At 39.7% G+C, this 13,253-nt stretch overlaps 1 protein-coding gene across 1 annotated transcript in view; it reads left to right on the top strand.

Annotated features, from left to right (window-relative positions):
• The window catches only part of cadm2a (cell adhesion molecule 2a), a 178,575-nt gene extending 171,581 nt beyond the window's left edge, over nucleotides 1–6,994 (top strand). The window contains exons 9-10 of the mRNA XM_034551063.1: nucleotides 3,178–3,300; nucleotides 4,587–6,994. Coding sequence (XP_034406954.1) covers nucleotides 3,178–3,300; nucleotides 4,587–4,705 — 242 coding nt within the window. The 3' untranslated portion in view covers nucleotides 4,706–6,994. The remainder of the gene's footprint in view (nucleotides 1–3,177; nucleotides 3,301–4,586) is intronic.
• The last annotated feature ends 6,259 nt before the right edge of the window (nucleotides 6,995–13,253 follow it).

The following is a 13,253-nucleotide window of genomic DNA, read 5'->3' as shown; positions in this document are numbered from 1 at the left end:
TTCAAACCAGCTGTGCTATGTATGCTTCTGCTAGTGAGCTGACATGTTCTCAAATATTGGTCCATGATGCCCATATGGAAGCCTACGCCTTTGCACATAATTTACAAATCCATATACCATACCTTTTTCATATCAATCTAGGATGAAAACAGTTTATATAGTTTTGTCATGAACAGTAAACTGTTCTCTAAGTTTGACTTAAAACACATATTTTTCTCAATAATGTGTCACCATATTTCCATTTCCAGCCTTCACATTCCTCTTGAACACCCACACACTATCACAATCACATATCCTTTCACCGTAACCCTGTATGGAGCCAGCATCAGTGAAACAGATCAGATGAGAAGTTCGTGGGGCAGTTTAAGAGCAACATTTTTGGTTCGGTCTGGCCGAGCAGTGGCTCACCGAAGCCATGAACCTCTTTAATTTATTAAACAAGCCCAACTCGCAAGGCCAGGCGACAAGGAGAGTGTTATAAATATTAAAAGAGGAGTTTGCTCTTCCACGCTCTCATATTAAATCACAGAGGGAAGAATGTATGTGCCCTTATTAAAAGATAATGTGTTCTGGACCCATTAAATGTATGAACCCCCCCCCCCCCATCTTTCTCCTCCTTGTCTTCTTTCCTTGTCCTTCTTGCTCGAACTGAAATGTTTTCCTTTTCCTGTCCATCATTTCTTTCATTTCTATTTTTTATGTGTCTTCATACGCCCTTGCTGTATTTTTCTCCCATGTGGATGAGACCAGAATACAAAAGATCGCAATCGATGCACCATGTTTTGTATTTACACGGTGTACGTTGTGATGAATTCATGCCACCGGCTTCTGTTGCTTCATGAGTATCCAGTTGATGGAATACTACTCGGGAAATGTAACCTTCAGTATCAAATGCTCTCCTCCACTTGGCTTGAAAGATGCCTTAATCGATTTAGTATTGGACTCCTATGACTGCGGCAAAAACAGAGATACCGTCATTCTTATACATTTTATTCAACCTTCTTCCTCCTTGTTAATACCTGATGTTACCCATCTACATTACCCACAATTCAACTTAACCACAGACGGTTCAGTCGGAAATTCTGGTGTGCTATGCTAGCAACAGCTGATGTAGCCTTGAGCTGCTAGTCTCTAGGAGAAATGAGGAAGAACTACAGTGCAGAGGTCGAGTACGCTCATTTATTTCTAACTTGACACCTCTGTAAATTTAATTTTCAAACTTGAAGTCTTCAGCCCCAACCGACGCTGACGCAAGTGACATCACTGTGTGCATCTCTATCTGGAGCTACAAAAGGCTTTTTACAATGTTTTCCACAAATAGTCCTCCTTGAGACCTGTAAATGGACTCGGATGGCATAACAAAGCATTAAAACATCCATAGAAACTTCCCAAACCACTACTGCAGCCTTATCAGCTTTCCAGCCATTGATTCTTATGCTCGGTATGTGGCAAACAATGGCCACTTTGCCAATAAATTACTAAATGTTCTACTTCTGAGTTTTGGAGCTACGGGGAGCAAAAGCATGAGTCATAAGTAGTGTATTCAAATTCAGCAATGTGGTGGACAATCTGTGAGTGTATAGAAACTGACTTCAGTGGCTATCCTGTAGCAGCAGGACCAGACAACATGCTCGGGAAGTGTCAAGGCGTTTGACTTACAGCCCCACCTCTTGGACATGACACCAGCATATTGTGTGGCCAAACTGTATAATGCTCTATAGGCAGACATACGACTGCCATAGCTTGTTTGTGCTTGCACTGGGTTGTAACAGCCGGACTGAAGCGCAGCAGCAGGACAGCGAGTGTGTGTGTGTGATGGTAAAACACTCACCGTCGTGACAGATAGAGGTGAAGAGACACAACCATGTGTGTGTGTAACTAAACGCAGAGTCCTCGCCCTGCTGGGCAGTGCCAGGGGAGCATTCCTCTACTCTCTGCTCCACTGGCCAAGCAGAACCGCAGCACAGTGAAACCACGCCTTGCACGTCTGTGTGTATCAGCGTGTGTGTTGGTATGAGTGTGTGTGTTTGTCCACTGGGAGGCGGTGAAGTGTGACGGCCTGGTCACTCAGACCACGGAGAGTTATGGAGCGAGAGCAAGCCAGTTGTTCAATTTGGTCACATGGGCGGACACTGAAAGAAAAGGAGAATACTGAAGAGAAACCGTGTCAATATGAGACGTGTGCTGTATGTCTAAACCACCTTTCTATCACTGCTTACCCTACTCTGACATAGCCATATTTGAGCTATCGTGAGCCCACATACATACACAGAGTGACAGGGTGGTGTATGGCGTGCCCTGGCACTCGGAGGAGGATAATGAGATGAGTGCTAATTTCTCAGGTGTCATGGACTGATATGAATAATACAGGCGAACCCATTACCCATATCTCCCACCGCTGTCACTGTCAACTTTTTTCATTTGCCTACAGTGGACACCATCAGTGCCATGTCCTCACTCTAAACTTAAATAACCTACAAGCCAGACTTTGTGGAAAAAGGGAGTTCAAGTGAATAAAGAAAATAAGCTATTTTTCTAAATCAAGGGAAACCTTTGATGGGTTTTTGCATGAGGCGTGAATAGGCACATCTTCATTCGTTCATTTCCACAGTTTTTCCGACGGCTAGGGACCTGTAGCAACTCTCTGACACCCAATTCATTTTCCTAACAACAATCCTTCCTCGCCAAGACACAGAAAAAGGTTGATCCATCCTTTTTATTTTCTGTATGATGATTTATTTAGTGTGTGCTACTCTTCCACTGCCGCCCTGGTTTGCATGTTGGGGACTCCTGCAGCACCGTGGGGGTGATCCTGAATTATTCACTTCTTCTTTTTCTAAGTTTCTCTTTCATTCTCTTTTTCCTTCATTTTTCAGGGCGAATGCGTGTCTGCCTGTAGCAGCTCTTTGTGTCAATGTGGTGTCCGTCTCTCATGCGCTCTCTCGCTCCATTTTATTATTCTCAGAGAGCGAGACAGCTCTGTTCCGACTGCATGATGTGAAAGGAGAGAGGAATGACAGCAGCTCATTAGAGCAGGAACGGGGTGGAAATAATCTTCTTTTTCCTCCTTGCTCTGTTTTGTATCGTCTGTCTCGCTGCTCCTCTGCCCTCGCTCCATCACCTCACCAACCGGTACCTTCATCTGCTCTCTTTGTTTCTCTCTCTGTCTGTCCTCAGATCCCAATGCTCTGGGGCAGCACGGCACTGACCATGCCCTGATCGGAGGAGTGGTGGCTGTGGTGGTCTTTGTCACCTTGTGTTTAATCATTGCTCTGGGAAGATACCTGGCCAGGCATAAAGGTAAAACCGCAGTGGACCAGACCTGAGTCTCTCGAGGCTCATGGAACTAGTTGAGCATGTCTTACTTCTCCCATTAGACATCAAAGACCCTCCCCTTTTCCCAAGTTACAAGTCTGTGACATACCTGCAGTGACTAAAGGCTTGAAGGGTAACTTCGGTATTTTTCAACCTTGACACTATTTTCCCATGTGTTTGTGTTTAACTGACTGATAGGGACAACCATTTCTGAAATTGGTCGAGTCTTGAGCGAGAGCACTGTAGATGGCAGCCGCTCATAGACTGCAATGTAATCTGGTTGGGGCAAGCTAACGGTGTCATTTACATCCACTAAAAGGGCTTGTTTCTGCCACTGACAGGCTCCGATTGTTATCATAAGTATCTGACGTTATAAAAAGATTGTCTCATTCTGAAATCTTGCCAGGCGAAACGTGAGAGTGCAGAAAGAGTAGCTTAGTGTTATCTAAAAGATGTTCAATGTTCTTGCTGAATATTTAAATGATTTAGATTGTGTGGATTCCCGTATTTATTTGAGCCAGAGTACAAGAATAAAGTGCCGTGAAGCTAAAGCGACTGGTGGTGTTCCTGTGCGTGCTGTGAAGTTTAGCCCACAAAGGAACATTAATGGTTTAGTTATCTATAGTTTTCCTTATAACGTTGTCAGACACTTATGAAAACAATATTATTCTGTCAGTGTCAAATAAGAAACGTAACAGTACATTGCGCCATTTCCCTCGCAGCTTGTTCCGCAGCTGCCAGTTAAAGTGTTCTCTCTTAATAGAATTAAAGAGGTTTGTCCCCATTATTCACTTGAATACAAAAACATGAGAATAAAGGGTTGAGGTTAAAAACCACCATGTAATCACCTTTTACTGACCCCTTTAAGTCCTGCAAACATTGGTAGCATTGATGGACATGTTTCCTTGATGGGACGCATTGGGTTGTCATCTGTTCTATTTTCTAAGAACAATAGTTCTGAAGTGTTCTTAAAGGGATGTGAAAGCGCTTTCAGTTTGCGTGGATCTCATTGATGCTTGTGGATTTTTACATTCATTTGCCATTATTGAGAACAATAAAGTTGTTTGTTGATGCAGGTTTGTAACAAACTTACTCTCCGATGAATTTGCATATATTGTACTCTCCTAGCCTCTCATCATGTATTATGTATATGAATTATATAGCATTACTGATGTTGTCATCAGATGTGTTTTTCACCCGAGGCAGTAAATACCATGCGGGGCCGCTCCATATTAGTTTGTCTTAATATAGGTTTGTTTTTGTTTCCTCAGGAACGTACTTGACAAACGAGGCTAAAGGGGCGGACGACGCGCCTGACGCCGATACAGCTATTATCAACGCTGAGGGCAACCATGCACACGCAGAAGAAAAGAAAGAGTACTTCATTTAGACTGCAGAGGGAGCTGTGCAGCTCTCTCCTTCCCCTTTCCCCTCTTTCGATCTCTGTATCTCTTTCTCTCTCTCTCTCTCTCTGTCTCCCCCTTTTCTTCTCCACTTCTGACCACTGCCCCCGCTGTGTCAACAAAGAACCCGCAGGCGGTCCACAGACAGAGAAGTTCCTTAAGTGTTTTCCTATTATTGCCTTTTTCTATCTTTTACATATTGTCCTTTCTTTCTTTCTTTTTTTTTGGCAGCCGGTTTTCACAGGCAGCTTGCTGTTGCTGCCGAAGTTGTCCCCTTTCTCATATATTTCCTCGTCTTTGACATGAATGCCCAGAAGTCTGTATAACTACCATGACTGCTTCTTACATGAGCTCTTCTGCATCTTCTCTCCTGTTTCCCTCCTAGCAGGCATCCAAACACACACTAAATCCCCTTTGTTCACACACTTTCACACATATCATATATCACATCAACACGGTGCCTAAAAATACAGACGCCATTGAACTTCTGTCAATGCCTTCATGTATCGTCTGTCAGTAGCAATGTAAATGCTTTGTAGATGGGTTCACTGGACCATCATTTCATTGATTAGCTCACAGCTTTTGATTATACATTGCGTCTTTTTTATTTTAATGACGATCTTTGCTGTTTACGCCTTATACATGTCTATCACACTGAATATGGTACTTTTAGATCCACCTCCCCCAACCCTATCCCCTCTAAATAGTCGTGTAATTAAGCAGTTCACCCTTGTAAGATAAGAAGAAGGTTTTGTGTAACACTGTAGCAAGGTTTGTCAGATAAGTGTGTAATATGATTTTCATTATTAGGGTAGGGGTAATAAAGGGTAGTGTGGTATTGTTTAGAGCAGATAATACACACAGATGCTAGATGAAGCATTACGTAAAATAAACTCAATCAAGTGTATAAAAACCATTTGCTAAATCTGCTGTACTTTTGTCTGTATATTATTGCACTGCCGAGGCTGCAGTTTAGTGAAACGCCAACACCTTCAGTGTCCTCTTGACAGCTTACAGTAGTTTGTGATTCACACAACGGGTTCAGGTGTACAGGAGGAATGAATCTCCTCGCTCTAAAAGCTGTATAAATTGTATTGAAATGAGTTTAGAATACTTTTTTGTTTTACGTTTGTTAGATTGACATTTCTTTAAGGCTTAAAAAGGACCCTGTGAAATGTAAAATTAACCATTAAGAGTTATTTAAATAAGTACACAGTTACAGTATGAATATAGAAATGTACTGTTGAATTAATTTCTTTCTCAATCTTACACTAATTACATTTGCATTGTCTTATGTTGGTTACCTCTTGTAAGCTTGAGGTTCTGGCAGCTTTTCACAGTGGATTATGGACTTTCCCTGGCTCATAGATAAACATCCAATCTTATTCATATTGTATACAAATAGTATACAACAACAATAAACAACAGTAAACAACAATTTGACTAAAAATTCCACCTCCAAATCTGTGTTTCCAAGCTTTAAACTATTTAGTTAAAATGTCAAAAACTCGACTTATTTTCATTTTGTCAGAGTTGCTTGCCATGAACTGAACTTTAAATTTCCATTTCATGGGGTCTTCAAGCAAAAAAAGAAAAAATGTAAAATAGTGTGCCAGGTCATAGATCTGCAGGGGCCTCCTTTCCAAAACTAAAAACTGAAGATAAATAGAGAAGCACAAAAATGTCTGAATGAGTAACTGTGTTCCTTTGCCAACAATAAGATTGCCTTGGGAATGGGTTGTCTATTCAAATGGGTAGTGGAAGGATTACACGGTGGTCTTTAAATACATTCTAGGGGGAAAAATACAGTGCATCTTTTTAAAAATGTAAGCTAAACATGTTTTTCTTAAAAATATTGTAATAGTTTTGGTTTAAATGGTTCAAATCTCCCTGCTGTGTATTGTGTCTGCTAAAATGTGGTTGATTGTGAAAATTGCTGTTAAATTCTGGATTCCTACAAATTTGTATATTAGCCACGTTATCTATTTGCTTTACTTTTTCATTGCATAATCCTTATTGGAAAACTTTTAAACAAATGTATTCTGTTTTGGCACAAGGCTTGTATATAATGGGTGAAAACTAAACTTTGGTAATTCCACATTAGCATGTTTTTGTTTGGTTCATATTTTAATTTATTTGAACTGAAGTTATTTAAGAGAGAACTACAATGAAAGTATGTGTGTAACTTAATTTCGGAGAGCAGTGGCTTCTTGCGTTCGTGTCGTGCTCTTGGGTGCTACAGATCGGAAGGTTTCGGTGTTGTAATAGATGTGATTAACAAAAAAAGAAATAATAACTAAACAGGAATATAATATAATGTGTCTCTGTCTTCTCCAAATCCTTGAAATACAAATTGGAATTTTAAAAAGCATTCAAGGATACATTGCCTTCATGTTGGAGGCATTTAAAGTTTCACACACGCTTAGGCAAACATAACCTTGTGAACAACTTCTGTTTCTTTTCATATATTCTGGCCATTTGTCTTTCATTGCAGGAATTTGGCTGATTTACTCTCTCTGTGAAAGAGCGATAAACAATGTGGCTTCTGAAACTAAAAATTTAAAAGGCAAGGCACTAATCTACTAAGAGGGAGCAAATTATTACCAAGGGCAATAAAATAGTGGGCCCAGCTGTCTCCAATTGAGTGGCCAATTTACAACATTATGCAAATAAGGTCAGCAAGTAAGGTCTTTCTCTATGTGTCTCCAGCACTGCTGGCGTGAATCACAAGTTGGGAATCATTAAACCTATCACCACTGATGTAGAATTTAGGCTGCCTATTACATTTAAATATGTTTTAAAAATGCAAAAGCTTTGCCACAGTTTTCATATTTTGTCATTTTAGAGCACTTCAATCAATAGACCACTCCAGGTTTGTCTTCAGCCTCACCACGTTCCGGGCTAAAGTACTCGAGACTGGCTCTGGTCTTTGGGAAGCTTCTGTATCACATGCTGTACTTTTATCACAGTGATGTAAAGTCTTCTTTTTTTTTCTATCTAGTTATTTTCAATGTGTCTTAATTAATGATGGTGTCAGTCAATTATTTTGTTGCTTTTGCGCCTGCGTATCAATCTTAGAAATAAGAGAGTGGACGAATGGATCTGTTGATTCTGAAGTCAGAGAAGCAGATTGTTTTGTATTAAATGAACACTCATGAATAATCAGGTCCGCAGTGATAAGTTGGTGTTTGGAAATTAAACAGGTGCCATTTACTGAATTATGCACTCTGACCAATTTCATGGGTATTTCTTAGTAATAGGTGAAATGTGTTTTACTTTTGTTGTTGTTTTTCTTTCTGAAACCCATATGTAAAAATGTGTTTTGACATGGCAGTAATGAGTTAATTTGTTGGAAATGGCTTTTTATGATGGTTAGACCAAACCTGATTCATTTTTTCATAATTTGTTAATCTAACAGCCTGGCACATACCATCATAAACTATTATACAATGATGGACTCAACTATTATAGTCAGTAACATCATTGGATCGGTTATTAGTCATATTTCTTTTTCTTTGTCGGTTGAAACTAAGCTTTAAACTTGTTGCCTCCTTGCTTCCCACATACCAGTTTGGTAAATATCCCCTCCATCATGGGCCTCTAATTTCATCCTGGTGGCAAGACAGTACCAGCGCTCACGTAGCTGCAGGGCCATTTCCATTGGGCACTAGTCCATTTAATTGACTTGCCTCTGTTTTGTTTCGGTGTTGCAGCTGAGATTACTTATTGATGCAGATCAGGCAGTAACTTTGGCTTGAAATTGCATTTTTCATGTTGGCGGTTGCACAAAATGGACTCGTACAAAATCATGTATGCGTGACTTAATCCTATGTGTGTGTTCCACTGTTTTAGGCAACAGGAAGTAATAATATAAACACATTTTATTACAAGTTACATTTACTACAAGCCTGTAGTTACATTTACTACAAGTTACCGTCGATGTTGATCAAGTGCACTCGTATAACTATTCTATATGATAACATCATATCACAAGATTTCAGTGGATCCTGAAATTTAAATTCGGCTTTAAAAAGAGACATCAGCCTGTCTGCTTTTCTTTAAAGAGGGATGAGACGAGCTCATGTGATTGGTGATCATTGAAGCTTGTCCAAACTCCACCTGATGATTCTGCATTATGTATTCATCCTGCTACAGCTTTTCTCCACAATGCACTCCCCCAGGAGCACACCCCTGGTCACAACATATTGCAGTCAGTCGGGGACACACACATGCATTTTTGCTCAAGTTTGCGCCAGCAATTGTCTTCTGTTTCAGGAAATTAGATGCCCATATCAACTAAAAATAACAACTCTAAATCCCTTTTTTTTTTAAGGGACGAATATGAAAGTAATGGCCACTTTGAGTCATAATCTGTATCGGTTTGAATTTAGTTTTAACCTAAAGGTTTTGTTCACAACAGCAGTGATAATAGCATGACATGGCCCGGTCCAGTCGTATCTCTCCTCCTCTCACCCGTCATATGTCTGTACAGTTTCAGCGCATTTCATTGTTTCTCTGCAATATTGAAACTAGAATCAATCAGCCTAGTCTCCAAATTGTCACAGCGATCACAACAAGTGACACAATACCATGTAGAGATGTGTTATTTTTATTTTTTATGATTATATCTTTCTTTTGTTTTGCATCTCAGGAATCTATTTCATTTAGATCATTTTTTTTTGTTTTTTCCTGTCTAAAAATGGGGACTTGTAAGCACTTCTTACTCTGCTACTGTAGTCTCTGGATGCTGACACCATGTGTTTGTTGAGTTTAAAATTATCGCAATGTTAATAAAGTTATTCAGTGATTCTTCAGTAATTCTGTCATCTTGCTGTCATTGGGATTTTAGACTTAGGAAACAGATTTTTGATATGATCGCTGACTTGAAATCCTGACATTTATAAATATACTGCAAATATTCACAAGTTTCAAGAATGATAGAAGTTGTGTTTGTACACAATATTATCTTATATTAGCTCATTGTAGGTAAGCAGTTCAATGCTTTTGCCCTCTATCAAAATATTTTCCATGTAGCAACACACAACCTTATGTATATCAGTCCTCAGATGTAAGGAGTTGTAACGCATTATCACTCACAAAATACTAAATATCCACAGTGAAGATCAGGATTATTGCTAGACACTTTAATTTAGCTTCTGATGTACCTTGGTGAAATAAGGGGTTTCATATCAAGCTGTACTGGGAGGGCTTGATTTGATATATAGCACAGTAATGAAGGTGTTTTTCTCCCATTTTCTGTGGGATTTATTACATTTAATTTAGAGGTTCGTTCTCATGTATGAAATACAAATTGTTGAATAAATAGTTGCCAAAACGTGTCTGTATGAGCCTGATTCTATGTTGTTGTTGTTGTTGTTGTTGTTGTTGTTGTTGTTGTTGTTTTTATCACTGTTTTCCTTCTGGAAGCCTCTTACATTGGTATCTCTGAATTGAGAGATAAGTGGCGATAATACACTAAACTGCTGCTTTGGAAGTGCGCACTCTCAAACAATCAAACACAAACAAGCAAACACATGCACAGACACATGTTTATGGAGAATAATTTGTGTTATGTTTAGGTCCCCTGTCAGTGGTGGTGTTATTATTCAGTTTATCAAATGGAGTCTTTCAGTTGTCTAAGCAGTACTTTCCTATGTTCATCGACTAGTCTATAAGGCTGTAACACTTAACCTGTGATGTACTGTAAAAAAAAAAAAAAACTGCCCTTGTAAATCAGGGCAAGAAAAAAGAATAAGGAAAACTTATGATTTATGACATTAAAGTCTGTGTTGCTGGAGAAAAAAAAAGAGTCTGAAATGTGTGGGGCTTGAAAGACAGAAGGGAAAGGGGGGGGGGTAAATAATGGCAATAAGATGTCTTGTTAGACTGAAGAAAGCAGCTGCAATCAGCCCACCTGTCAGGAATAACTGCAGCCAGGAGAGGGTTGCATTTCTGCAGCTGAGGTGTGATTCTTCAGCTGATGAAAAGTGAGTTAATAATAATCCATATAGTGCTTTTTAAAACTAACAGGACAGATGGAGGGGGCAGGTGGGATGGCAGGCAACACTAGATTTTAAGCAATGCAGTGAATGAATAGGATGTAACACAGTCCACTGAGCTCCCACAAACCCACCACTGTATTTGTGTTTGCTATATTCAACACGGTCAACATGATGCCTCTCGGCCAATCACACCTTAAATGTTTTTCTGTCAAATTAAAGTAAACTACCAGACGAAACTTTGCTCATAAGCTACTGTACATTTCACAGCATCCCTACTGTATCAAAATATACTGGACAAGTTACAGTTTCTCGACTTTATCAGAGAAATACAGCAACCTTTTGCAATCAAGTTGTCAAGTAATTTGTCAGCAGTACAAGCAGAAATGTACTGTGAAAAAAACACTTGACCCGGATCATAGGAGCAAGCGTTACAACTCCCAGAATGAATTGCTTTCACAGCAATATATAGTATGTAAGCATAAGAGAGTAGGTTACTGTTAGAATCTCACTGTACAAGTGTAATGTTAAAGTGAATGGTACAGTAATATCAAATAATCATATTACCCAAGCATTTAAAAAACCAAAGCAGATGTATCTCTTCAGAACGGCATAAACTAGATATTTCAAACTAATTGCTGAGAAAACCTCCACCTAAAGATTAGACTTTCTCTAAACACAAGCTTTCAGCCCTTTTTTCTTTTCTTGCTCTAGGTTAATTTATTTTCTGGTATAAATATTGGATTTGTCAACATTCAAAAATATAATCAGTGCGATCAAATTTGTGTGGTCACAAATGGATTTGCTGATAAGCGATTAAAATGTCCCAGAGGAAGATGACAAAATATATACCCCTTAATCGTGCTGTTTTCAGAGCAATATTGATTGATGCATTAATTTAGGTTTTATAATGAGGAGTAGTCCAACTCTTGGCCAAGCAACACAGTGACAAGTTACACATGATCATGTACACAATTTTGATATAAAGCAAAAGAAACTAAAATAAGCTCCGTAGCTCAGGTTTTTAAATAACTTCACTGTTATATGTTCAGGCGATAAAGCTCTTTGGTTTATCTTTGGGAGAGAAAGAAGAGAACGTTTTTAAAAATGGAACAGCAATTGAAAGAAGGATGCAGATGTATGTGCTGGAGAAAAGAGAAAGAACTGATACAGTGTGTCTCCATATTTAAAGAGTGCTTCACAAAGGGCTGTTTAAGATGAATGGTGCCCCCTCCACACACATACACACACACACACACACATCTCTCGTTAAGTGTCACTTTCTGAATGTGCCGAGCTTCACACCTGCCCAGCGCTGTCGGTCTGCCAGCTGTGAGAGCTGCAGCTGTCTTGAAGATATCAGCCACTCCATATGCAAATACCTTCCTCTTCTTTATGATGTGGATTCACTTGCCCACATCTCTGGTTGCCTCCTTTCATGCCTCCAGTCAGAGCCATTTCGTTCCATCCCTCCATCAATCCCAATCTTTCCCTTAATCGCTTTCCTCCATTATATCACCTGCCCTCCACACAGGCCACATAACTCATCTTCATTTCCCTCTTCATCCCTTCTCTGCAATATCCCGTGTTGCCAGATCTCCGTTTACTCTGCAGGGCGATTCACTTTACAGGGATCGAACAGGAAGGACAGCAGAAATGTTAGTAGTCTTTGACGTTCTGTAATTGTGCTGACCATGTGGAGCCACAACCACAACCACAACTACACACACACACGCACACACACACACACACACACAAAACATGCTATGGCCGGTTTGCTGTGCTGCAAGATGGCATCAGATAGAATTGTAGCACAAATAGCTTTGATATCTACGAGCTTTACTTTGAAGGAATCTTCCCCACATGAGCCCATGAACACACTGAGTTCCTCAAACAACAGCTCTTTGACTTTTCTGAAGTTCAGGCCAAAGACCAGAGGTGATCAGGCGAGTGACCTCGAGTTAAGACTTGTTACAGGCACAATCACCCCATGTCAGGGTGACATGCTGTGAAAGGAAAAATAAGATGCAGTTGTTGAAAGGTGAAGTGTCTCATCTCTGCAAGCAGGTGTAATGTCACCATGCCAACCATCAATGATATAGCCTATTTATGACAAACAATGACTTTATTTTGGCATACAATGCTTTGCCTGAATGGCTATTTTTGGCATACTTTATGATTACTTTTTTCATGTTTTACTATACTATTCTGGTACACTATAACATGATGTTTTAGATTATTGTCATGCCAAACTACACTATGACTTTTTAATGATGCTTTTTGGTAAATGGACTGTACTTTTATATAGCTCTTTTCTAGTCTTCTGATCACTCAAAGCACTTTAACCAGCGCTTCACCCATTCACACCCATTCATACACTGGTGTCCTGATGCGAGGTGCCAGCTCTCTAACTAACATTCACACACATTCACACACCAGGATGGCTCAAGGACACATCAACATGAATTGTTTCCTGTCTCAATATATATGTTCATAGCATCCATTAAAGTTTTAAAAAACATTTGAGCAGGATTGT

This window comes from Cyclopterus lumpus, chromosome 14 (assembly GCF_009769545.1).
Source record: "Cyclopterus lumpus isolate fCycLum1 chromosome 14, fCycLum1.pri, whole genome shotgun sequence".
In the NCBI taxonomy this organism is placed as follows: Eukaryota; Metazoa; Chordata; class Actinopteri; order Perciformes; family Cyclopteridae; genus Cyclopterus; species Cyclopterus lumpus.
The sequence above is the reverse complement of the archived record's forward strand: the minus strand, read 5'-3'. Positions and strand labels throughout refer to the sequence as shown.